Source organism: Paroedura picta, chromosome 1, assembly GCF_049243985.1.
Source record: "Paroedura picta isolate Pp20150507F chromosome 1, Ppicta_v3.0, whole genome shotgun sequence".
In the NCBI taxonomy this organism is placed as follows: domain Eukaryota; kingdom Metazoa; phylum Chordata; class Lepidosauria; order Squamata; family Gekkonidae; genus Paroedura; species Paroedura picta.
This window is the reverse complement of record NC_135369.1, coordinates 23,489,817-23,516,649: the sequence shown is the minus strand read 5'-3', so window position 1 is coordinate 23,516,649 and position 26,833 is coordinate 23,489,817. Positions and strand designations below refer to the sequence as shown.

General features: G+C 52.1%; 1 protein-coding gene across 32 annotated transcripts in view; it reads left to right on the top strand.

Annotated features, from left to right (window-relative positions):
* NRXN2 (neurexin 2) overlaps window positions 1–26,833 on the top strand; it is a 444,528-nt gene that overhangs the window by 403,108 nt on the left and 14,587 nt on the right. For all 32 annotated transcript variants that reach the window (XM_077327760.1, XM_077327722.1, XM_077327706.1 and 29 more), the window contains one exon: window positions 11,166–11,244. In XM_077327760.1, coding sequence (XP_077183875.1) covers window positions 11,166–11,244 — 79 coding nt within the window. The remainder of the gene's footprint in view (window positions 1–11,165; window positions 11,245–26,833) is intronic.

Genomic DNA, 26,833 nt, shown 5'->3' with positions numbered 1-26,833 from the left:
GAAGCGGTGGGTCTTAAGCATCAAAGATCCAGAAATCCTGGCAGAAAACCAGGGTGGGGGGTCTGACACCCTGGAGGAAAATGGCTGCTTTAGAGAGCAGCCTGTATAACATACCATGTTGCAGTCCCTCCCTAGAGCTGCTCAAGAACAAGCTGGAACCCCTACAAGACTGTCTGCATCCCCTTGTTGTTTTCTGCCATTTGCATTTGGGCATGCCTCAAAACATGCTGTTTTCAAGTGATGCCTAGTAGGCAGCTGATGTGGTTTGGATGGGCCGGCTTGCATAAAGGTGCAGCAGGCCTTACCTGAGGGAGTTGCAGGTGTGGCTGTCCCTTGCTCTGCCGTCCCATCCTTCCTGTGAAGTCGCAGGCTCCTACCAAGGAGACAAGGCAGGCTTCCTGGGCTGACCCTCCTTAACCCCAGCATAGCCTCCCCTGGGCCACACCCCAAATTGTCAAGCCGGGTCCTTCCTCCCCTGCCGGCCACTGCGAAAGAAGAGAATAAACAAGCAAAGCACACATCGAGTGAGCATAATATAAGGAATCACTGGTGTGGCATAATGACTGAGTTTGTTCGCTGAGGATTTCAGAGCCTTTCATGCAGATCCCCACTCCAGCGCAAAGCCTGCTGGGTAGCCTTGAGTTGCATTCTATTTCAGACTAACCTTCCTCGCAGGGGCGTTGTAAGGAAAAAATAGGTAAAGAGCTACATTTGTTCTTCTGGGCATTCAATAGAATTCTGTCACAAAGTAAGTTTCCAGGCTGCCATCAAAATTAAACCAAACAGAGAGAAGCAGACCTATCCAGTGGCAATATAATAAATGTATTCATAAAAGAAAGAAAAGTGTCCTATTTTTGTAGTTTTCCTTGTTTCTTTATTCTGTAGGACTTCTGTCAAAACGGAACCCAGGTAATATCCGTTTTCAGTGAGATGCTTTCATCAGTGACAAGTCCTTATATATATTAAAAATATAATACTGGCCACAGGCTCACATAGGTATGGGGATGTTACTGATGAAAGCATCTCACTGAAAACGGATATTACCTGGATTCCGTTTTGTCCTACAGAACAAAGAAACAAGGAAAACTACAAAAATAGGACACTTTTCTTTCTTTTATGAATACATTTATTATATTGCCAGTGGATAGGTCTGCTTCTCTCTGTTTGGTTTAATTATTAGACTTTCCTTCTTATACTCTTGTATATACCATCAAAATTCGGCAGAAGTGGGGCCAGGGCTGTATTGAGGCCAACGGATGCCCCCAGCACAGCTCCAACACAGGGCCTCTGGTCTCATCCATGGCTTAACGGACAAGACACAAAAACCCAGTTATACATGCTGAAGGTGTAAGAAGAGTTCAGAATTCAGTTTTCTTCCAGGCCAGATGCCACAACTATGTAAAATAGAAACCATTTAAAAATATATTTATTTGACACCGAACAGCAGTTAGTAATATAAGCACAAAAAACACCCTGGGGGGGGGGCTTCCCTTGGTGCCAGTTTGGTGTAGTAGCTAAAGAGTGGCATCCTCTAATCTGGAGAACGGGGGTTGATTCCCCACTCCTCTTCCACATGCAACCAGCTGGATGACCTTGGGCCACTCACAGATCTCTCCGAGCCCTCAGCCCCACCTACCTGAGAGGGTATCTGTTGTGGGGAGAGGAAGGGAAAGCAATTGTAAACTGCTTTGAGATCCCTGCAGGTAATAAAAACTCAGCTCATTGCTATGCATGTGTGTATTTTGCTTAATGGTTAATCCTCGTCTAGATGGGATGCAGGCTTTCTTCTGATAAGGTTTCTGTTGGAGAATTTGGTTTGTGTGTGTTGTGCTTGAGTCAACTTGGTGCAGCGTCCTCTAATCTAGAGAACCGGGTTTGATCCCACACTCCTCCCCATGCAGACATCTGGGTGACTATGGGCCAGTCACAGTTCTCTCAGAGCTCTCTCAGCCCAACCTACCTCACTGGGGGGCTTGTTGTGGGAAGAGAAAGGGTGAGGCAATTGTAAGCCGCTTTGGTACTCCTTTAAATAGTGATAAGCAGGGCATAAATACCAGTTCTTCTTCTTTTCCCCTGTACCCAGCGGGACATGCCTTGTCCTCCTTTGACTCCTTGCTTTTCCTATTCAAGCAGATCTCGGGAGACCAGGGGCTCAGCCCGGCTTCAGATGTTTGCATTGAGTTTTATTTATAGAAGCCCCCCACTCGCCCCACGTCAATTGGCACCGAGGGCACTTTACAAAATACTATAAAATGCAATTACCACTCCAGCTGCATTCATATTATAATGTAATGAAATCACATTAAAGTATTAAAACATTTTTAAAAGCAAAAAGGGACACCAATGGGGAACCGGTGGCAGATCCCCTAACGTTTTCTTATTTTGTTTATTTAGGGCATTTGCATGCCACTTTCAGGAAGAAATACACTTGGCCAATAATAAATTAGTGTTCCAGGACTTCTTTAATGACAAACAGTCTAAGAATGAACTTCACAGAACTCCTCATCAGACACCCGGCATGCCCATCCGTTGAAGGGTTCTGTGGGAATAAAAAACTGGCACAGTCTGATTGGTTCCACACTGGGTAGGCCTGGGGCAACTGGCATCAATCAATCCATAACTGTTGCTGTGAGCTTTCAATACAACAAGTTTTCTTTCCAAGTTTCTATTCCTGCTGGTCTTTCTAGTTTGCAAAAGGCAAGCACAAAATCATAGAATTGGGACCTCCAGAGTCATCTAGTCCAATCCCCTTCAGTATGCAGGAAATTCACTAGCTGCCCACCCACACTGACCCCAATTCCATGCCCAGACTTTGCCCTCCTCCCAAAAAACACCCCAAAAATCTGGCCTGGAAGAAATTTGCTTCCCAATCCCAAAGCGGGAATTGGCATTTCCTTGGGCGTGCAAGAAAGGGCCACAAGAGCCGAACACCAACATGATCTCTTCTGCCCAGCCATTCCCAGCCTGCCTAAGTGAGCACTGGCAGACCATCTTCACAGTATTATCCCACCACACCCTGAGGCTGGCAGCTCTGGCATGGCTGCAAGAGAGCGCAAGGAGGCAGTTCCCCCATTTGCACCCTGGCTAATGGTCAGTTCCTTCCCGTTCCCTGGGATGCCCTCCTCTCACCCTCAATCTGCACACCGACTGCTGCCATATTCGCCTTTGTTTCCCCAGATTGGCACCGTAACGTTGTCATGATCTGGCGCTTTAACGACAGGCACTTTAACGACAAAGGGTTGGCGCCGATTGAGATATTATTTTGTAATGTCTCGAGAAAAATGGCCATCATGGGGGACAGCGCGGGCTGCGGGGTGTCCTGTCGGCACAAGGAAAGGGCCAGAAGTAGACCCTCGCTGGCATCTGCAAGAAGAGGGAAGGGGCAGGACTGTGACCCCCGCCGCTGCCCATGCATCCTTTTGCTGGCTGGCACAGAGCTATGGGAAGGGATCAGTATCCAAGGAGGAATGGATTCCCTGTTGTCATTCCAGACGCAACTAATGTCACAACCGGGCTGCAGAGAGCCGGCTGAGTGCGGAATGGGCCTCGTAGATCACTTTGAGCTGGTCCAGTGGCCATAATCATTCTAATCTGCATCTCCCGTGCCTAATAATACGCCAGTCATCTGTCCCGGCTCCTCATCCCCGTGTGCGATCAGCAGTGGAGAAAGCACGATTCATAATTAGCCGCATGCTCGTTCCCTTTTAAACTGCCCTCCCAATTCGGCGAGAGTTCTTGGCAGGTGATAAAACGAATAAAACCGTCATTCATAAAATAGAACCACCCTGCGAATGCAGAGTCAGAGGAGTGACAACCACCAGCTGGCGCCCCAAAATGTTGCAGAGCTGACCTCGGGCAAATCTCGCACGGCGAGTGGTTTTGTAGGGCCGGAGTCGTCGCTGGGAGATCCTTGCTGCGCTGCTCCGCTCTGACCAGCGTGTTGCCTGCAGAAGATTTTGAGCAGGGCTTCTCCAGTTGTTTGTCACAGAAAGAGCCTTTCTGGTGAGAGCATGCCTGAGCCCCAGTCCCAGGAGACGCCCCTGGAAGAGACGAAGAAGCCACTGCAGACCCTAATACCTTGGAGCAGGGGTAGTCAACCTGTGGTCCTCCAGATGTCCATGGCCTACAATTCCCATGAGCTCCAGCCAGCATTTGCTGGCGGGGGCTCATGGGAATTGTAGGCCATGGACATCTGGAGGACCACAGGTTGACTACCCCTGCCTTGGAGGACCTCTGGAACTACAGCTCCTCTAGGGCTAGGATTGCTGGCCTGCAGGCTTGAGATCTCCAGCTGTTACAGTCAAACTCCAGGCAATAAGATGCCTGTTCATCTGAAGAAAAGGGCCGCTTTGGAAGGGGAGCTCTATGGCCTTGTATCCCTTCCCTGCCCGAACTCTGCCCTCCTCCAGCTCCACCCCCATAATCTCCCAGCATTTCCCAGCCTGGAGCAAGCAATCCTATCAGGGGCCCTGCCAAAGGCAGAGGCTCCAAGGTGCGCTCTTTGTCCCATGGCTTGTCTCTGCCAACATTACAACATTGACCGCAGTCAAAAGCAGAAGTCGCTCTTAAGCAGCAGAGGATCTGCTCAGCTGGATAGCGGTTGATTCCACGCAAGAGCGGGTGGGACGGGAGTACCATCTGCGCGATCCATTCTCCTCTGCCTGCCATGCTGCTCGTCCCCTCTCTCCCTTTGTGCCTGTGCAGAAGTGTGTTGTGGCGATTGCACTTGGTCCCCACCACTACCACCGTCAGAGCCTTTCCCCCGCTCTTCCAGCCATGCCAGGCTGCAGTGGTGCTGCACAGCTTGGCAGGGAATCCAACACAGCCCTTTGGAGCTAAACGGGGGAATGACGTCTGGCGGCCAGCTGTCCTGCACCGTTTTGAAAACAGTGCTCAGGCCCACCCCCTTCCTCATGAGGGCAAAAGGCAGGGGAGTCCACACAGCCTGCCCCCTACAAGCCCAATGAAGGATCCTTTGCCACCCAGGTCAGAGGACGCTTGTGTTTTATGTGGTTTGAAAGAGTGCCACAAGTCAAGCACAGAATGAGCATACTGTTGCATGGACATTCCCTTTAAGTGCAGGGGCTTCCTATTTCCCATGCAGAGAAAAACGTGTCATCTCCCCGCCCTGTGGAAGAAATCGGTGTCTTCCTGCCCAAAGCTCTGCTTAAGTGCCTTTAGGATCAGGGCTTCCGTTAATACCCCAAGAAAGGAGGAGCGTCTGGCTTTTTGTCCAAAAACCCTATCTGTTGCAGACAGGAAGCCTGGTGGGGGTGACATTCACGCTCCCTCTGTTACCGCACGGCCCCTTTACGGCTGGCTCAGCCAAAACAGTTCCCCTGTCTTCCCTACTCGACTCTGGGCTCCTGCGTTTCTATCCCACTTTTCTTCCAAGGGATCCAAGACAGCTGGCAGAAGGTACCAGTCAGTCGCAGCGATAGATTCATAGATTGCTTTTAAGCCATTTAATTAACCAATCCAATCGCTATTTAACTGGACCAGAAGTTCACCAACGCGGCTTCAGCCATGTCTCAAAAACCATTGATGCTTGGGAGCACCCTCTGCCTCTCCCATCTAAACCCATCATCAAGTGCTCTCCAAGAAGTCCTTTCCTTAGAGATGCTGCCGCAATTGCAAAAGATTGAGCTTTGGATATCTTGTGCCTAGAAGGCACCGTAGCCCTCCAAGGATACTAGGGCCACAGGGTCAGCTTCCCTAAGAGCCCGTGCTGGCAGGCCGGGCCATGATAAGCGGGACATTCATTTTCATTTCCTTAGTCCGCCTTTCTTCCTTTGACTCGAGGCAGATAACAGAACTGGGGAAACCGTGCCATTAAAAACAACAGTATAAAAACAGCACGGCAGCCGGATGACGAAATGCGGAAGACAACGCAGTACAAGCAAGATCCTGAGCAAGTGCAATAAACTACAACCCTTATTCCCTTTATGAAAGTGTTTGTTTAACATTATCATTGAAAACTTTTTTCGCTCTCATTTAAAGCTTTTATGTAATAGGCACGCCACTCTATTCTTTCTCAATCGCTAGCACCTAGCATCTTCCTTAAGGTCCTTAAAAACCTGCGGCACGGTTTCGCCGCCCAACATCCCTGTGAGGGGCACCCGCTTTTCCCCAAGGCTTTCCCCCCGAATCCACGTCTCAGGAGGGATTTGAACCCAAGGCTTTCGAAACGTGCAACCTTCGTACCACGCCACATTTTGTGGTGTTTAAGAATCAGAATACCTTTATGGGCAAGAAGAATCGACAGAACAAAAAAACAACAACAACATGATGCAGTTACAGAGCCCGTGGCCAAAAAGGGTCATCTTGAAATGACCCACAGGCTCGAGACAATTGTCATAAGGGATGTGGGATCTGTCTCGCTTAACATCATCTTTATCCGATGTTTCTCGTCAACCCAAAAGATGTTTAATTTCTTGCGAGGGTCGGCTAGCGAGGGTCGGTAATGAGCCGACCCTCGGAAGAAATGGAACGTTTTATGGTGTTTTGTGCCTTGGGAAAACAGCAGCCCCCAAAAGAATATCTGCTTGGCTTCCCAGAGCTCTGGCCGTTGAAGAGAATGCAGCTCGCTCCTTTCTCCACCGAGTATCTACTTTGTACCTGTCACCGATTCTTGGATGGCTGCAGGGAGCTTCTCACCTCCAGCTTGCTCTAGCGCTCCTCCTCTCCTTCAGCCTTATTTCTTCTACGGGGAACTACACAAGGCAGGGGTGGGGCTGGTTACGGATGTCCCCCCCAACCACACAATGCATGGGGTGGGAATTAAATCCCCTCCCTTTTAAAAAATAAATAAATAAACACCGTTGGGTTTTCCTCTTCCCGATGGCACAGATGATGTTGCTTGGGGGGAAAAAACGCTGACAAAGTCCTCTTTGGGTTGCCACGGCAACTGTGGCAGTAATTAGGCCGGCCTGGTTTCGCATCCCTGGAAGCGGGGCGGGGGGGGGGGGACACAGGGAAGAGACAGGTGGTGTGAAGATATGAGAGGAACTGGGAGGAGCGGGGGGGGGGGTAGAGATTTGACTGATGCCACCCATAATTGAAATCATCCCCTTGTATTTCGCATTAATTCATCTGGAATAACCGTCCATTGCCAGGTTCATTCTCCCGAGCATGCGTTCACACGTGCGCTCAGAAAACACAGCTTTCCCCCTGTAAGCTTGCATTAGAGGGGCTGGCGAAGGGGGGTGAAGGGTGGGATCCCATGTGTTCTCACACTTCGCGTGCGCTTAAACAGGGAGTTAAATGCTCAGGACCTTTGGGAGAGAGCTACCTGCCCTGGGCATTTGGAAGCCGTGTGGCTGCCATAAACATGCTGGACAGCAGAGGAGACCTGCCAGCCAGGTGGGGCTCCAGGTGGGGCTCTTCTTAGGGAGACACCTGTGTGGAGAAGACTGCTGGGGGACCTTCCCTGCCGGTCAACAGCTGCCCTCGTGGCTCACCATCTCTCTTTTCAAGGGCCTCTGTGGGGAAAGTCCTTCACAATTCTTGGCCCCTTCCTGCCATTCCCCTTGGCCACTTTGTGCCACAGTGGTGGGGGTGGGGCACAGCCTGGCTTCCCGTGGGCATCCTCACCGGGCAGCACACAGCTCATTGCAAAACGGCGTCTGCCAAGCCTGGCCCGGAAGAGGGAATCTGGGCAGCCGGCCATGTGCATGGTGCGGAGCCATTCCAGAATGCCTGGGGTGTGACATTTATTGCAGGGCTGGGGATTTGGACTCCTGGTAGCTGGATGCTGTTGCTTTTCAAGGGGACAGCTTCAGTACCTTTTCCGATGGAGGGCTTCAGACTGAGACGTGGCACGCAGGGCTCTGATTCAGACCAGAATGTATTTCCACTTTCAAGTATCTCTCAGCATTGGAAAGGGAGTATTGCAGTTGCCTTTGAGCATGTGTAGAGTGCATTTTCATCAACAGCATTATACCTGGAATTATACTGGGAATTATGGGCAGCTTGGTTTAGTGGTTAGGAGCGCCGACTTCTAATCTGGCGAGCCGGGTTTGATACCCCTCTCCCACACATGCAACCAGCTCAGTGACCTTCAGTTTGTCACAGCCCTGATAAAGTTGTTCTGACCGAGCAGGAATATCAGGGCTCTCAGCCTCACCTCCCTCACAGGGTGCCTGTTGTGGGGAGAGGAAAGGGCTTTGAGACTCCTTCGGGTCGAGAAAAATGCCGTATAAGAACAAATACTTTATCTTTTTCAAATTCAGGGAAACGCCCTTCCCCTTTTATTTCCTACTCTCCTTAAAGGACTGGCCAGTCACCTGGTGCTTCATCTCTAAGCACAAAATAGGCTAAGACTGTCCATAAGTCCTGTCTGCAGTCCAAATCCCCCAAGCTGTGATGCAGCAACCATAGATTTGCCGACTTTAGGTTGAGAAATTCCTGGAGATGTGGGGAAGACTTGTGGGGCTTGGGATTTGCAGAGCGGAGGGACCTCATCAGCTGCTTTTCTCCCAAGTCACTGATGTATGTCCTCTGAAGATCTGCCATAATTCCAGGGATCATCACCACCCCCACCTGGAGGTTGGCAACTTTAAGCAGGCAGCTCTGACGGCGAGAGCACTCTGCACGTGTTCGCAGGCACCTCGATCCTTGCAGGTGCCAGAGCTGAGCCCTGCCACTGGAAGGCTGAGTGTGGAAGGGCAGCTGAGCCAGGGCTCCACTGAAGCCCCCAGGGCAGGAACACAGCAGGGAAGGTGGAAGGAACGGCCGTGCAGCAAGAAGCTGCTGAAAACGGGTCAGGTGGGGACCTGCCCAGAAGAAGAAGAGTTGATTCTTATATGCCACTTTTCTCTACCCAAAGGAGGCTCAAAGCAGCTTACAGTCACCTTCCCTTCCCTCTCCCCACAACAGACACCCTGTGGGGTGGGTAAGGCTGAGAGAGTCCTGATATCACTGCTCAGTCAGAACAGCTTTATCAGTGCCGTGGCGAGCCCAAGGTCACCCAGCTGGCTGCATGTGGAGGGGGAGCAGGGAATCAAATCCTGTTCGCCAGATTAGAAGTTCCTTTCCTGGGAAAGAAGGAACCCAGGGCCACCTTCTTCCTCGGCCAGAAGACATTTGTCATGTTCTCTCACCCTGAACTACCTCACAGGGTTGTTTTGAGGATACAAGTGGGGGAAAGGAGAACTAGGGACGCAGCTCTGAGCTCCAGTTTATCCCAGGGGAGCCCAGAGTGGGAAGGCACCTGTTTTGCATGCAGACGGCACCCAACTCTGTCCCAGCACTTTGCGGAAGGACTGAGACAATGGTGGAAGAGACACATGAACAGCTGCAGGAGGCTGCTTATGTCGGTGGGGAGGGGGATTTCAGTCCTTTCCTCTTTCTCCATTCCCCCCTCCCCCGTCCCCAGCTCTCATCTCCCAGTTGCTTTTCTCTATGCAGAATCAAAGAGCTAAAACAGGGAGCTCTTCCACTAGGCATTTGGTTGAGACCAGCTGAGCAGCAACATGTACAGGGCCCCTGCTCCCTCCCTCCTTCCCAAAAATCCACTCATGTCTTTTGCTCTGGACCTGTTCACGTTGTTATAGTCAGTTGCCTCTGTTATAGTTTTAACGTTAATATTATTGTTGTTGTTATGTACCGTTTTCTACATTTTATGTAAACTGCCCTGAGCCTCAGGGGAGGGCGATATATAAATAAAGATACAGGGATGCTATATATTTTCCCCACTTTGGACTTTAGGAGGGGGAATCACAGGGAGGGGAGGGATTAAGCAGCTCTGTCCCTCCTTTGGTGCTGGGAGGGAGGGAGGGAGGGAGGGAGGAAGGAAGGAAGGAAGGAAGGAAGGAAGGAAGGGATTGTTTTTATTTACATATTTAGACTTTTAGCCTGCTCTTTCTTGCGGGCTCAGGGTAGGTTACAAAAATAATTGAGATACATTTCAACGTTTTTAGTCTCGGCATTGAATTAATTCTAAAATAACATAAAGCACAATAAAATCCAAAGGAAGTATATAATTGACTATACAGTTTGCCTTATTCTGCCTCCTGTTGGCGTGGTGGGTGAGTCAGGGATATATAACTCAACTCCTATAGAGTTGACTTGATGGAGTCTGGACGGGAATCAGGCAGGGAGGCCAGCTGAAATCAGACATTTCCCAGGCCTCAAACATGGGGCTAGCGGAAGAGCTCCGCCTTACAGGCCCTGCGGAACTGCTTAAGCTCCCGCAGGGCCCTGATCTCACCCAGCAGAGTGTTCCACCGGGAAGACTGGTCCTTCATCTGTTCTGGCTTAGCCCTCAGGAGGCAGCTCTGGGAAGGATCTTAGTCGGCCGGAGGCCTTGCAGAAGAGTGGTTAGAATGCATCATCCTTGTCTAACGCAATGAGGCAGCTTCCTTCCTAGGTTCGTCTGTTCTGTGGCATCACCCGTCCTTGAGTAGAATGCTAAAAGGCTGGGGGGGGGGGGGTTGCAGTGAACGCCTTGCATCAATAAAGCCCCTTCACCTCGTCTCCAAAGTAACTCTTTAGAATCCTTTTTTAAAAATAGGATGAAGGATGCATGTATGGGCTTTTAAACGCTTAAATGTACAGCCAAGGCTAAGAGCTGATATTCAACTCCAAACCGTTGTGGGCAAGAAACAAGTTCACTCTGATGTTGCAACTGGTGAGAAATTCCAAAAACAACAGCAGAGCAGTTCCGTTTTCCTTAGGTCCAACCAAGAAGTCGCAAAACAGTGAGCAAACTTGGGAATTCCAAAGGGAAGCTTTTACCAGGTTCAGGGCAAAAGAAGGAAGTATGGAGGGGAAGAGGAAATGGGCATTTGGGGAGACGGCAAAGAAGCTCTTAGCTATTTGTATTCTCCATCAAACCAAAAATGTTCTGCCCACAACTTTGGGATTGGAGGAGGTGCTATTGATGCTCCCTGAAGAAGAGCTCTGTAGAACTCAAAAGCTTGCCTATTGTTTTATACTGTGTTAGCAAAAAAGAGAGATCTTCTTTAAAAATTAAAAGCTGGACCAGTGGCTGGCACCTTTAGGTGTGTTATTGTGCCTGTACATGTCTGAAGGAGAGATGAGGGAATTTCCTCATTATCCTGCTGCTGATGGGGCCAGACCACTGTGGTGGAAACAGCTGAGATGTCAGCCATCGGGTGATCTCTTCCCTTCTGCTAACCTGATCTCTGTTTCTGCCCCCTTAGAACACGGATGACCTCTTGGTGGCTTCGGCCGAGTGCCCCAGCGACGACGAAGACCTGGAGGAGTGTGAACCGAGCACGGGTGGGTCTTTTTCCATCCTCTCGCCCCCCTGGGGCACACCTACAGGCAGATGGGGAGGGGAGCGCATTGGGCCTAGCACACAGGTGCATACTCGCCTACACCCCATGCAACTTGGGAGTGGATCCTGGGCATTTCATGCAAAGACACCTGAAAGCAGCAGCATAACTGGGCAGCGTGCTACAAATACACTCGCAGGGGCCCCCGTAGGGGCGCATAAACTCATTTTCAGAGGCAGCCGTGTTCTTTCTGCGCTTTTGTGATTGCATCGCACAAGTGCACAGATTCCGGTGCAGAGTCCACATTCCGAGAGTTTCGATGCTTTCGGACAAGCACGTTTCTAGTCCTCCTTGAGACCAAGATGAGCTTGAAAGCAGCACGTCTCCAGGGAAGGGAGAAAGAGCACAGGCTGCCACTGGGAGAGAGGAGAGTCCCAGGGCTCTTTGCTCCCTGTCATTTGAACGGAACGAGGATGTGACTTTATTTCGAACCGTTTCTCTGCCACCTCTCCTGTGCTCGAGGCAACTTACAGCAACATTTAAAAATAATAAAAGGGAGCAATAAAACACGTGAAATCTCAGAGCGCATAGATACAACAGAAGGCATTTTCACCCTGGCCCCATCAGCTGGAGATACACAGGCTTCATAATTCCCCCTGCTTCCCAGCCACCTGGCTTGAAGCCTGATGCACTTCTCCCTATGGGAGGCATTCCCACACCCGGGGAGAATAATTCACCAGAAAAAAGGATCCTGGCTACAGAGTCTGGCTTTCTTTGGAGCAAAGCCAGAGGCGCTGGTGCCACTGCTTTGCCTCTGCAAACGCGAAATAGGGCTCTACACACCTCCAGCCCACCTGTGGCCCTAGACAGGCAGGTGTATGCTTGGCATGCCTTCCACCCATACACAGAAACTCACCAGCAAAGGCAAGCGCGGCCGTGGCGGCCCCAGGACGCTTGAATGCGTCCATCGTGGGCCTACATCCCAGCTCTTTGTGGCTTGGCATGGCAGAGCTGCAATGGGAGCAGCCAGAGCAAGCGCTTGGATGCAAGTCCTACACTTTGCACTTGCCCCAACTAGCCCCTGCCCTAAAAGGGCCTTTTTCCAGGCCACAGGGACTAGGATGCTTGGGCGTCCCAGAGACCCGCAGCCAGGGGCTCCAATGAACCCATCTTGTGGCCTCTGCAACTGCGTGGGGAGCTGATTACCTGCAGTCTCTAGCTCAGTGGCACAGGCCTGTGTGCCTTCAGAACTGTCTCGAAATAGAAATGAATGGCAGGGGCAGCTCTAACCCAGAGGCATGTGAATGGTCCAGTTCTGTGGGTATGCGGGGAAAGAGCAAACGGTGGTGCTAGAATTCCAGTCACTTCCAGAGGATCAAGCCCATTTCTAGTCCTTCTATGTGAGGGCAAAGTACCACCCCAGCAAGGGGCTTTCAAGGCAAGTGGTTGGCCGTGGCCGTCCTCTGCAGAGCCTTCCTTGGAGATCTCCTTTCCAACCCTGCTTAGCTTCCAAGACCTCGCCAGGTGGGGCTGCACCATGCTGCCTCCCTCCAGTCCTTGTGGCTGAAAAGATTTACAACCTGCTGAGGTTTCAAAAGCCTCAGAGGATCTAAAATAAAGGTTGGGTGTTTGGCTTCTGAGCTTGGCAGAGTTTTGGGTCCCTCACAAATTACAGAATAAGGTATTCAAAGGATTCAGGTTTTCTGAGTGGAAGGTTTTAATCTCATTTTATTTCGATATGAACTCGGCACAGACCTGTACGGGCTTCACTGTGTGGCCAGAGGTGACCGGGGACCGTGTGGTTGGAGATCCCACCTGATAGACAAACGGCACAGGTGGATCCACCACCCAATGAGTATAGACTCCTCCCACCCTCCAAGTTTGCGCATGAGCGTGAGGCTTGAAGCAAGCAGCAGTCGTCAAAGATTTCCCAGCTGCCTCCCTGCTCCCCCAGGGATCCTGCCTTAAGTTCTGCCCGGCCTGAACCTATGAAGCCACCTTAGCTGAGTCAGACCTATCAATTCTATCCAGGCCCCTCTTGTCTCCTCGGGCCGGCAGAGGCTCTCCCGAGCAGAGGTCTTTCACAGCGGCTACTACCCGGTCCCTCTAACTGAAGATGCCTGGGGTTGAACCTGGGTCCTTCTGCATACTAAGCAGGTGGTGGTTCGCCCCTGATGCTCTGGACGAAGAAAAACAACTTCCCTCAGCATCGTGTCATCCCAGAGCAGCCTTGTGACCATGGAGGCGCCACTGAAATGTTTTTCAGGAAGTGATGTCAGCTGGTAGCGCCCCCTGCCACGTCCCCAGGAAGTGAGCGGCATCTTGGCTGTCAAACATTTAAATAGCCGGGGCCCCTCCCCTTCCTACCCCCTCCAGGCCCATCTCTGACACATTGGGGAGGGGGTGGGTCAACCAGCCCAAATGTGGGTAGAATTCTTTGTAAAAAAAAAGGCAAACAATGTTTCCTTTCTCTTAAGCTTGGAGCTGGAAACGGCCAGCACAGGGTAGGGGGCTCTCCCCAGCCGCCCTATTGAAAACCCCGCAGTACCACTGAGGGGTCTTCAGAGTACCATATGGGACTGCAGTACTGTGGTTGGGGAACCCCAGAATCTAGCTATAGATGACATTACAGCCCCAGCACATTTGCGTTTAGCCAGAGTTCAGCCCGGGGACCCTGGAAGCTGTCCCACGTGACTGAGGCTCTTTCCCTTTCCCCTAAAGTGACTGAGATCCACCCATGCGGATTTTGGACTCTGGGAAAGGGCCTGCAATCTTGCTGGACCCTCAGCGCCTCCCGTCTTGGAAGGCAAAGGCCAGCCTGCAGAGGCAGAGGCCTGAGACAGGGACCTTCCTGCTTCCAGTGTCGTCGCGTGAGCCACCCTGCGCTGGCTGGCATGATCAGCCTAACCCTCGTCTGGATCAGATAAACCCCCTGCATCTTCCTTTTCCAAATGCATGTAAGGGAAGTGGGACTTGGGAGCAGAACAGGGAGGGTCCGGGCCTAAGAATCAAACAGAATTGCCTCTTTGTATACAAGCCGGCACTTGAAATCCCCTCTGTGGCGGGACCGAGAAATGGAGCGCAAGATCAGAGGCTGCCTGACTCAACATTGGCAAGGAACCCACTCCTGCAGCTAAGAGGGAGGGTTTCATTGGGCAGGATCGTTGCAGGGAAAGCTGAGTCTGACTTCTGCTCCAGATGCCAGGCAGCCAAAAGCCCTCCCCGGCAGGGTCATGCAGTGTGGCTCAAGCCACACTACTGCCACAAGCCCTGGCCGTACACAACCTGTCTCTCTGCACAAAGCCCACCTGTCAGGAAGGCAGCCATTTTGCTGGTTGGTAGCAGTCTCTGGTTCCTCTCGGACCCCACACTTGCACGCTGTGCAATTTCAGATGTATCGTGTCCCTCAACCACAGGGAACGCTCCCAGTCTTTAGAAAGCTAGCTTCTCAGGAGGAGGGGTCTGGGCATCTCTGTGACATGAGCGGAAAGAGGCTTTTTTGTCTAACTCCGTCACTAGTTTACTGTAGTGGTTAGGAGTGCAGACTTCTAGTCTGGCAAGCCGGGTTTGTTTCTGAACACCCCCACATGTAACCAGCTGGGTGACCTTGGGCTCGCCAGGTTCTGACCGAGCAGTAATGTCAGGGCTCTCTCAACCTCACCTCTCTCACAGGGGGTCTGTTGTGGGGAGAGGAAAGGGAAGGCGACTGTAAGCCTCTTTGAGACTCCTTCTGGTAGAGAAAAGTGGCATATGATCTGGGGCCAAGGGACCAAGCCCTATGAAGATAGGTTGAGGGACTTGGGAATGTTCAGCCTGCAGAAAAGGAGGTTGAGAGGGGACATGATAGCCCTTTTTAAGTATTTGAAAGGTTGTCACTTGGAGGAGGTCAGGATGCTGTTCCCGTTGGCTGCAGAGAAAAGGATGCACAGTAATGGGTTTAAGCTACAACGATATAGGCTAGATATCAGGGAAAAAATTGTCACAGTCAGAGTAGTTCAGCAGTGGAATAGGCTGCCTAAGGAGGTGGCGAGCTCCCCCTCACTGGCAGTCTTCAAGCAAAGGTTGGATACACACTTTTCCTGGATGCTTTAGGATGCTTAGGGCTGATCCTGCGTTGAGCCAGAGGTTGGACTAGATGGCCTGTATGGCCCCTTCCAACTCTATGATTCTATGATTCTATATAAGAACCAGCTCTCCTCCTTCTATCTGGGGGAGCGACGGAGTGTGGAAAGGGCAGGGGGGTGTGGTGCTGGTGGCCAGAGCCAGTGGCCAGAGGGTAGCAGTTCCAGCAGGCTTTCTCAGCCAGGGTTTCGTGCATCCCTGGGGTTTCTTGACAGTCCCGGATGGGTTCCCCAAATGGCTGGGAGTTCGTTAATGTTTAGTATTTCTTTTAAAAAATTGTTAAACATCAAGTGATATGACCATATAGTATCATGTTCAACCCCCTCCCAAAATAGCTGCTGATGGTCCTAGTGGGGGTGAGTCCAAGGTGTCCAACCCTATTCTGCACAATCGCACCCCTTCCGGGCTTTCTCAAAGCCTGGAGAATGTTTCAGGAGTTTCTCAATGGCAAAAAAGGTTGAGAAAGGCTGAGTTCGTGTTGGACAGATATGGGAGACCCAGATTCGAATTCCCACTCTGCCAGGAAATACTGCTTTGGCTTTGGGCTCGTTGGCTCCAAACCTACTTTACAGGTTGTTGTGAGGATCAAGTTTGGGTCCCTGATGGGAAGATCAGTGGGGCATAAATGCATCTTAGAAACTGACATTCCTGCAGCTCGTGTGCTCAGCTTGGTCCTCTTCTGCATCGCACTCCTTGCTTGTGCAGCATCCAGAGAGTCAGGATCCGGGAAGGCCTTTGTCTCCTCTTGATGTTCCCGATCTGTGCTGTTTTTGCAGCCCAAGCCCACTAGCCCCAGCTTTCTTTTCTTCCCTGCTCCCTCCTCCTGCGGCCGTTGCCAAAATATTCCTAATAGTTAAGATAATTAGAATGCAGCCTGACAGTTAAACAAATGGGAATAATCTGTATAATGAGCCTTGAGCACAGGATTCGAGTGTCTTCACGGAGAGGAAATGTAGCTCAGCAACGGGGCACGTCTTTGGGTTGCCACTGGAACTGCCCCCCTCCGCCCAAGACGCACAAGGCTCCCAAGGTAGGGAGGAAGCCCTCCGTTACCTGTGCTGAAACCTTTCTGCCTAACAGGTAGGGCAGGCTTTACCCAGAATGACAGGCTTCTTTCTCGCCTGACACAGAGCGTGCCTACATGGCACGGAGGAGGCTCACCGCAGGGCAGTGGAAGTGCCTGCCCCGATCCTTTCTTGAGCCGCAGTGTGGGCAGTTAAGGGCACTGGTTCCAGGAGCTCCCCTTCCTCCCGTCTCCTCCGAGGCCCGTGGAGTTCATCGCCTGCCGCCAGCTCTCATCACCCTGGAAGGCCTGTTGCACCACATGCCATGCCTCTGCCGTGTCCTCTTTCAGCAGAGGAGCTGTGGCACGGGCACTGGCTGGGGCCAGTGCCAGAAAACTGTGGCAGACACGCATGCCTTGCCTCCTCCTCCAGGGTTGCCCCACATACCCTGCAGAGGGTAACATTTTAGCCTACGCTATAATCTTGCACCCTGAGCCTGTTTTCAGGGTCAAAGCTTAGGACCGACAAGACCATGCGTAAGGGATCTACTTCTCTTTTTTTGCCGACTTAACGGTGACCCCGTGGGGTTTTCAAGGCAGCGGTGCATTGCCATTGCCTGCCTCAGTGTCATGACCCTGCCGGTCTCCCATCCAAGGACCTGCCAGGCCAGGCCTGCTTAGCTTCTAAGATCAGATGAAATCGGTTCAGCCAGGTCAGGGCAGAGTGTCTTCAGCTCCTGCTGATCTGCCAGAGTCAGCATCCACAAGTGTCCTGGAGCAGGGCATTGTCTAGACAGGGTTTTTCAAGGGTGCCCTGGCTTGCAAGGGACAGTCTCTGCTCTTTGGTCAATCCCAAATCAGAGGGGAAGGCAGGGCTTGTCGTGAACACTGTTGAAGGGGGGGGGGTACATTTTGGCACACTCAGAGGCAACTGTATGTCCCAGGTTCTAGGACTGAGCCTGGGTCAGAAGAGGACTAGCTTTGCAATCCCTCAAAAGTTTGATCGTTGGTCTTTTCTGCAGGAGGGTCCTCTTCCCTGGTGCAAGTTTTTTTAACCTAGAAATATCAAAATGTACCAGCAGGTTATATAAATTCAGGACTTCTTAGCTAAAATATTTGCCACTTCGAGGGCAGATTGTGCCAGTGTTATCAAAGTAAAGTTTCAGTGCACTCCGTAAGAAATACGCATATTTTGGTTTAATTTGTTTCTCCAAATATCTTTTTTCTTTCTCACCCACCTTGGGGTATGCAACTAGGTTGCTTCTTAAGGTTGAGGTTTTCCCCCTTTCCATTCTGGTCAGCTTAGAGCAGCCACAGTGCTTCCCATCTCTCCCACACACAGAGAGAGACACACACGCACACATGCGCATGTACATCTCTGTGCACCAGCTCTCCAAAGGTGCCTTCCATGTCTTGTGCAGCCTCTGTGCAGCCTCTGTGCACCAGCTCTCCAAAGGTGCCTTCCATGTCTTGTGCAGCCTCTGTGCACCAGCTCTCCAAAGGTGCCTTCCATGTCTTGTGCAGCCTCCCTTTCAGCACCGTGTCTGAGAAGACTGCTTTGTTCAGGGACTTGACACAGCCTGCCTGCCTGCCTGCCTCCCTCCGCTCTCCGGCTCCCTTCCATCGCCTTCCCCACTATCTGCTTTATGCCTGCAGCCATATCAGTGCTGGCTGTGATCTCGTCAGATCTTAGCGCTCGGTGGCTACGGGGATTGAGGGGGGGGGGAGAACGCCTCAAATCGGAAGCTGCCATTCCCACCAGTTAAGCGGGGGCTGCCCCAGCCACAGATCAAGGCGGGAGATGGACAGAGAGAGAACAAGCGACCCAGCGGCAGCAGGAAACCAGAGAGCAGTGGGGAGAGATTCCCTGCTGGGGACAGGCGGCTGCTGGGGGGGGGGGAGCGGCAGGAAGAGAGCACCATGAGGCCCAGCCAAGGCCCAGAGGGTACTGGCCAGTTTTGGAGGGGCTTCAGAATAAGCACAGTGCAGGACGAGCGGCCAGATCAACCTTGGAAGGGAGCTCATAAGAGGCTCGGTCAGTGTGGTTGTCAACCAGGCATCTGAGCCCAGCTCTCTCCAGTCAAAAGTGGGGCTCTGGCCTGTGCCACCTCAGCAGCTCCCCACCCTGGCTTTCCTAGCAGGCCTCTTTGCCCAGCCACGGTGTCTGTCTGAGCCGCAGGAAACCATCTCTGCTTCCCGACTAGTCCCAAAGCAAAACCACTGGAGGAAAGAAAGAAACGCCCACAAAACCTTAGCACCTTCCACGACACTACAAATCCCAGGGTTCTTTGCAGGGAAGCCATGACGGGTGGGCAAGGCCGCTGAGGGGACGCTTCATTGGACTTCCCGTTCATCTTCCTGGCACTTGGACTTCCTCACGCAGGATCCCTGCCCATGAAAGCAGCCCCATGGTTGCTCTGCCCACGGTGGGCTTGTATTCCAAGCACACAGGCTGCACAGCTGTTCCAGACCCCATGCTGGTCTGTGCAACTCTAAAGGGCAGCTTCGTGCCACTCATGAGATTCCAGCCCAGAAAACAGAACCCAACGCATGCCCCAGGCCTCTCGGCTGCAGATTGAAAGCTGAGGCACGGGGCCGCTGCAGGAATGTGCCCCTCGAATGTCCGAGGCTCTATAAAAAGATTTTATGTTCTCATATCTCCTGGGATCAGCGCCTCTCCCTGGGACTCCTCTGTTCCTTTGAGCCATGCAGCACTTGGAGGCCTGGCGTTGGGGGAAGGGGCCTCTGGCAGGTGCTGAAATCTTTCGCCTGTCCACAGGATAATCCTACTCAGAACGGATAGGGCAGGACTGGTCTTGACCTGACCAGAGACCCAGGACGACTCGTTTGCCCACCCGGAAAGGGCCATTCGCAGGTTGCCCTCCAGGATGCAAACCGGAGCTGCCTCTCCCCCCCCCCCCTTCTGTATCCCCTCTGGATGGGGCACAATGAAGGCAAGGTGTCCTTGGGCAGCATCAAGATCCACAGTCTTTTACTGCATCTCCCATCTGCTCTGATTATCCTCATCCTCAGTCATCTGTTCAGCTGAGAACATCCTGAAGGTCCCTTTCGTTCCCATCCTCACTCCCGTCCCTTCTTATTCCGCGTATCTCCGAGCCGTGAATCTTTGATCAGGAAAGCCCACCAGAGTGGGGTGCAGAGGCCGCCTACATGGCTTCGCATGCTCATAAGGTGACGTGCGCAACTGGAAGCCCCCCACGCCCGCCAAGGAGCAGGACGCCATCTCGGCCAGGGCTGTGCCAGGATAGACCATGTTCATTGGCTTCTCTTTTAACCCTTCCTCCAAATCAGAGGCCTGTCATGACAGATCCTCCTGCCTGGGGAGCAAAGAGGCGGGAGAATCATATCCCACTTCTACTGAAAAGGGAGGCCAAACTGAGCCCCTCCCCTCCCCAAATAGCTGGGTCCCACTTCCCCCTTGGGTTCTGGCAGGCGGTGATGCTCTGGGCTGACTTGTTTGTTCCTCTCCCTGGCAGATTCTCTGGTCTTTGTGCAGCAGCCATTCTCCTCTCGCTAAGCTGCAAGAGCCCCCCCTGCCTGCAGCCGGGCGGCCTGCATCGCATCCGCAGCTCGGCTCTGTTGCTCCACACCGGCCACTGCAGCAGCCGAGCACGCCTCTGCAGGGCCCTCTGCGTGAGCCGGCCTGGAGAGGGCTGGTGTGTATGCCACAGGTTCGAGTGAAGGGGAGTTCTTTCCCCTCTCTCCAAACGAGAGAGCTATTGGGGTCATCCAGTGAAATCAGATTTCGGGGGTAGTTCTTCATGCTCTGCATGATTAACGGGAGCACTCGCTTTGCATGCAGAAGGTCTCCGGTTCAGTCCCTGGAACCCCCAGTGAAAAGACCTTGGGCTACAGAGCAGTTTCCCCTTCTCAGTGCCGGAGAACTCAGGGAAACCACTTCCAGCAAAGCCAGGCCCATCTGCGACTCTTAAGACCATGGGAATGAAATGCAGCCAGTGTCCCTTTCAGGATCTAGGGCTATTAGGGGATGTTTCCTTTCTGGTGATGCAGTGGGGGGGGGGGAGTAAACACAGAGGGTGGGCAGCTAGGGCTGGTGGGACAACCACTGGGGGACTAAAGGCAAGGTCTTTTTAAGGACACCGACTCCCAGTCCCTTGACTTCTGCAGGCCCATGACCCACATGTTTTCAAGTTTATCTTTGCACTCAGAAGGACTAGAAGCTTGCTGCATTTGTTTTGCTATTAAAAATGGAGTTGTGGGATGCATTGTGCCCTTGTCTTTTAGAGGAGGCCCTTCCTGTAATGAATCTATGACTTCTAGCCATGGTGACGAGGGGAACCTCCATGTTCAGAGGCACTAAGCCTCTGAATTCCAGGGCCAGGAGGCAACCTTAGGGGGAGGCCTCAAGTTCTATGCCCTCTTGTTGGCCCTCCCAAGGAACTGGCAGGCCACTGTTTGTGACAGGATGCTGACCTAGATGGACCACTGGTCTGATCCAGCAGGGCTCTTCTGATGTTCTTTTGACCCAGTTTTACCAAATTAGGGGCAAATTCCGTCTTCAGCAGAAGACCTTAAGGCCTACAAAGTTTTATTCAAGGTACAATTGTATCTGAGGAAGCGTGCGTGCACATGAAAGCTCATACCTTGACTAAAACTGGGTTGGTCTTGAAGGTGCCCCAGGACTCTAAATTTGTTCTGCTGCTTCAGACCACCACAGCGACCTGTCTAAAAAGCCCAGCTTTGTTTTAAACTTCCCAGAGATTATAAAAAAGAGATTATCTATTGTTAAACAGCTCAGGTGGAGGAAAAGAGGCTGCCACACTCAGAGTTTGACTCCCGCATCACTGCTGCTGTGATCCCAGGGGCCCATAGTGTAGCCAAGGAGGAGCATGAGCAAGCAGGCCTCCCCTGTTCCACAGCACCTCCCGGCCAAATCCTGCCACCACCACCACCCTCAGGAAAACCCCTGTGCCTGAATCTCCCGTCCCCTTTTCAGCTTTTGCGGGCCAGACCCTGCCCCTCGTTTACTTCACCCCGTCACGTTGTGTGGGTTGTGAGCACAGAAGCCATCGCAAAGAACTCACCTGCTCTCCCTCCCCAGTTCCTGCAGGCCTCTGGGCCACTGCACGGGGGCCTCCCACCCGCCTCGGCTAATGGAGGGGGATCTTTGTGCTGCCGTTCCCTGGGTCGAGAGACCTGATGGAGTGGCCATTCCCTGGTTCACCCCCTGAAATGTGCGAAAAAATCAAAATGGGATAATCATACAGGCCGTCCTGCAGATAGATATCCCAAAGTGGGAGGAGGGAGTGAGGATTTAGAGCAGAAGGGGCGGATGGCGTCACTACCACAGGCCAGTACTTCCTCTTGCAGACTCAGTTTGCATCCTTTTGCTGTGAAAGGAAAGGATGCGTAACCCTTCAGACTCCCCTCAGTTTTGCTATTTCAAACTGGCCGACGTGCTTTACTATTGCCATTTTAAAGAGAAAGATCATGTGTTTTTAAAAGATGCAACTTTTCTCCAGCTTGGTATAGTGGTTTGGAGCGCTGACTTCTCATCGGGCAAGCTGAGTTCGATTCCCCACTCCTCCTCCACAGGCAGCCAGCTGGGTGACCTTGGGCTCGCCAAAGCCCTAATAAAGCTGTTCTAAATAGTAATATCAGGGCTCTCTCTGCCTCATCTACCTCACAGGTTGTCTCTTGTGGGGAAGACGACTGTAAGCCGCTTTGAGACTCCTTTGGGTAGAGAAAAGCAGCATAGAAAAACCAACTTTTCTTCCTGTTCTTCTTCTACCTCACAGGGTGTCTGTTGTGGGGAGAGGAAAGTGGAGGCGATTAGAAGCAGCTTTGAGACTCCTTCTGGTAGAGAAAAGCGGCATAGAAGAACCAGCTCTTCTTTAAAACGTTAATAAAGTAGGGAGGCCAGTTTCAAGTCTTGAATTGAAGTGGGAGCTGATCAGACACCCTTTCCCTTCCCAGCAGGGCCCTGTGGCAAAAGGAGGCTGCACAAGCCTGCTGTTTGCAGCCTACTAACAGAACCAGCGTCGTTCATCTCTGTCAGAGCCCCTAAGAAACCATCTGGGTCCCCAGGCCTTCCAGTTTTAAAGTGACACACAGGCACAAGACGGCAGGAAACCCAAAGAGCATAGCCAGATTCCCACTGGGGTCTGCTTTCTGCATCTGAGGATAAAACAACATCCTGAACTTTACCAGTTCTGTGGATCTTTTCCAGGCCAAAAGAATGTAGAAAGGAAAGGCTGAGTCTTAGGGCACCATCCGCCCACCCTGAGAATCAAAGTGCCCCTGTTTGAAGCCACACTAACCGGAGGCACGGGGGGGGGGGGGGCTGAATACATAATATAAAGGCGCTTGATAGAGGAGACCTGCGGGTACCAGCTGACTGACAGGGGCAGTTTTTAGGTTATTCAGCCCTAAAGGTTGTTCGTGTAAGCAAAAAGCCAGCTCTGCATATCACCCCTGGATTTTTTCCACAGTTTAACACATTTTGAGCAAACATTATAAGTACGGAGACAGGGCTGGAAGGGACAGGATGCATTTACTTATTTACTTGTTTCCTGCGTGGTCTGCCTCTCTCACCAAGACGCGGGGCAGATCACACGGAGAAAAATAAGACGGGAAGAGCACTAGAGAGCATGCAGGCAACAATGCAGTAAAACGGGATCACAAAATTATGGGACGGAACACCGAAAACCGTGTAAGACAATAGCGGCAGTGTCATCGAGGGAACAAACGACGCGGCAAAGCTGAGTCACAAAATTAGAAGGAGGAGGGGCTGGGTTTTGTACCCTGGGTTTCACGACTCGAAGGAGTCTCAAATCACCTATCCCTCCTCTCCCCAGAACAGACACCCTGTGAGGGAGGTGAGGCTGAGAGAGCTCTGAGAGAATTGCGACTGGCCCAAGGTCATCCAGCTGGCTGCATGTGGAGGAGGAGTGGGGAATCAAACTGAGTTCCCCAGATTAGATGCCATGGCTCTTAAGAAGAAGAAGAAGAGTTGGTTCTTATATGCCGCTTTTCTCTACCCAAAGAAGGTTCAAAGCGGCTTACAGTCGCCTCCATCCGGGAGGCAGAGCAGAAGCAGCCATCAGTCTCTCAGCTCTGTTTCCCCATGAGGAGAAGCCCCCTTTCTTCCACTAAGCAGACCTTGTGCCACTTTGAGTGCTCCAGTTACCCTTCCAATGGATGGGCCCCAGCAGGCACCCGACCATCCTGGGCCTAGGAGAGGCATATTTTAATCCGCAGAGAGAAACTGCAGAGCCGGAAGGGCACACCTGGGTTCTGTCAGAAGCCCTTGCCTAGCTGTTACTGGAAATGAAGCACTTGTTCAGGGTTTTTTTGTTGTTGTTGGGGGGGGTTACTTTCTAACAATGAGTGGTACATTTTGCTTAATAAATTAACTTGCAGAATGAATTAACTTTTGTAAGTTAGTGTTCCGATAAGATAGAACCTGCCTGCTTGAGAGTTGGGAAGGGAAGGAGGCCCGGGACAGATCGCACTCTTCAGATTTCGGAAGCTGAACAGGGTTAGTCCTAGGATGGGAGACCACCCAGGAAGGCTCTGCGAGGAAGGAGACGGCAAACCACTTGTGCTTTTCGTGTGCCTTTAAATTTATTTATTCATTATCTTTATATACCGCCCTCCCCGAAGGCTCAGGGCAGTTTACAGGGAACAAGAAAAGATACAGATCACACATGGAAACAGGTGATAACAGTAATAACAACAATAACTTAACAAAATCATAACAATAACATTAGAAAATGAATTGCAAGAGCCTCAGCTCAACTCTTACTGGGACCCAGCGGGTTAGGCAGATTGGTGTCAGTCGTAGGAGGAGGGGGGGAGCTTGGGGGCCAGTTGGAAGCCCATTGCCGGGGTCCCTATAAGTCAGTCGGAACTTGCATACATATTTGAGATTCTGGCAACATGCAGATGGCATTCCAGGTTGATCTGCTAAAAGACGGTGAGGAGTGAGTGGGCCTAGCTCAGTGTTAAGACAACTCCCTCACTCTAGGGCCTTGTGGTTGCTCTACTCCAACCACCTCCCGGGCTTCATTTGGAACCAGGATTCACACCTGCACCCTGTTACCAGTGTCAGAAGCGACCCAATGAACACAAAGCCCAAGAATGCCTTTGAATGCATGCAAAGGGCCTTTGCTTCCCTGTGGTCGTTTCCCTGGGCCTGGAAAGAATGAGGGAGGCAGGAATCCTTGCAGACAGGGCTGGGCCATCCTGTCAGATCCATCAGACTGCCGTTCCTAAAACAGGCTCACAACAACATCCCTGTCTCTCCTATCTTTTGACTGTGGGGTTAGCTGGACTGAGGCGGAGTGTGTGACCAACCCAAGGTCATCCAGCAAGCGTCCCGATGCAGCGCTGTGGCTCAGTGGCAGAGTACCTGCTTCGCATGCACAAGGTCCCCGGTTCAATCCCAGACATCTCCATTTTCAAGGATCGGATAAAAGGATTTTAAAAAGGATCAAGGGATCAGGCGGTGTGAAAAACCCAAGACCATAGACAGCTGTGGCCGGTTGTAGTAGGCAGAACGGACCTTGGTAGACCATAGGTCTGACTCAGGACAAGGTAGCTCAGGGTGTTCACACAGCACAGTGGGGCTTTGGGTCCCCTGCTCCCCAGGCCTAGCGTAATACTATAAAGCAGGGGTAGTCAACCTGTGGTCCTCCATATGTTCATGGACTACAATTCCCATGAGCCCCTGCCAGCAAACTCTGGCAGGGGCTCATGGGAATCGTAGTCCATGGATATATGGAGGACCACAAGTTGACTACCCCTGCTATAAAGGCTTTCGGTTGCTTGTCAGAGCCAGGAGGAAGATCCTCGCTGACTTGCTGGAACAGAATCCGCAAGAAACATACCAACTTTAACCCTGAAGGCCCTCAAGCCAGCTGCCACACATCTGGAGACAGAAGCAGCAAGGCTCAGGAGCCCAGGAGGCATGACTTCCCTGACCCCTCTCTTCCAGCATTGGCTCTGGGCCCCTTTCCCGCCACCTGCCCAGCTCCTGTGCCTCTCCTCGGAGCTGTTCCAAGGCCCGGCTGCCACCTCCTTCCTTCCCCCTCCTCTTGGATGGTGCCTTACTTGTTCTTCCCCCCCTCCCCCCATCCTTTCCCATGATCAAAAGCAGCGACAGCTCCTTTGTGAGCCGGTGCCAAATGTTTCTAAAGGCTCACAACAATACTCAGGGAGGGAGAGGCCTGCCAGAGGAGCCTGGAAGCCAAGATAGAATCCACTCATTAAAAAACAAAAAAGCACATTTGGACAAGTTTTAATTAATGGGGGGAGAGGAGGAGGAGGGAGGGGCACTGGAAGGAAGGGAAAGGAAGAACAAGCCCTGACGGGGGACAGGAGGCTCACGCCTGAGCCCTGCCCTTCCTCGAGAGGTTGGAAACCTGTCCTTCTGCAGTGCATGGCCGAGGGTCTGTGATTGCACGGGGAGGCCAGGCACTCTTGGTGCCCCAGGACTCAGCCCCAGGAGTAGATTTCCATGCCAATCTTTGGCAAAAGGAGAAGAAGTGACCAAAAGAATGGGCAGGGCAGTTCTAGCCGAGAGGTGAAATGGAGCTCAATCTTTTCACGGCAGCTTTTATTAATGGCTCTCAGTGCCCGGTTGCAAGGTCATGGCAACAGAAGGAACCCAACCTGGCAGAATATCCTTGTCACGACCTATCCCCTCCCGTCCTGACAGGCCTCTTCTGTCCCTCTTCTGAGCTCCACTGCCTCTCTTGTCCTCTCTTGTCCTGCTGCTCCTCAGGCCACCCTGTCCCTGGGGCTCCTCTGGGTGAGCCAGCGTGGTGCCACAGCGTGGTGAAGACTGGCAGCTTCTGATCTGGCGAGCCGGGTTTGATTCCCCGCTCCTCCATACGCAGCCAGCTGGGTGGCCTCGGGCTAATCACAGTCCTGTTAGAGCTGTTCTCCCATAGCAGTTTCTCTCAGAGCTCTCTCAGCCCCACCAAGCTCACAGGGTGTCTGTTGTGGGGAGAGGAAGGGAAGGCGATTGTAAGCCCGTTTGAGACTCCTTTGGCACATAAAAACCAACTCTTCTTCTTCTTCTCCTTGCTGTTTAGTGTGTCTCCTCTGCCCTTTCCCCCCAGTCCTCCACCTCCTGTTTCTTTCGGATCCCTCCTTCTCCGGCCATTACTTGATGTGCGCCTTCCTTTCCGTCTCCCTGCCTCTGGGCTCTCCCGTGTCTTCAGTTTCCTGCCCCCCCCCAGACTTCATCCTGCCCAAACTGACCACTTCCCTCACAGAAGTGGGACCACAAATTGTTCAGCCCCTTGGGCCATTGAGCATTCTCTGCCACCACATCTGTCGAAGGCGTCTTCTCCAAAAGAGTGATAGAGTACCAGAGAGAGAGAGAGAGAAGACATTGCTTCTGAGCATAAGCAGAGCACTTACTAACCTCAGACTCCTCCCACCCCCACCCTGCTATCTGGTGTTATTTATTTATTAT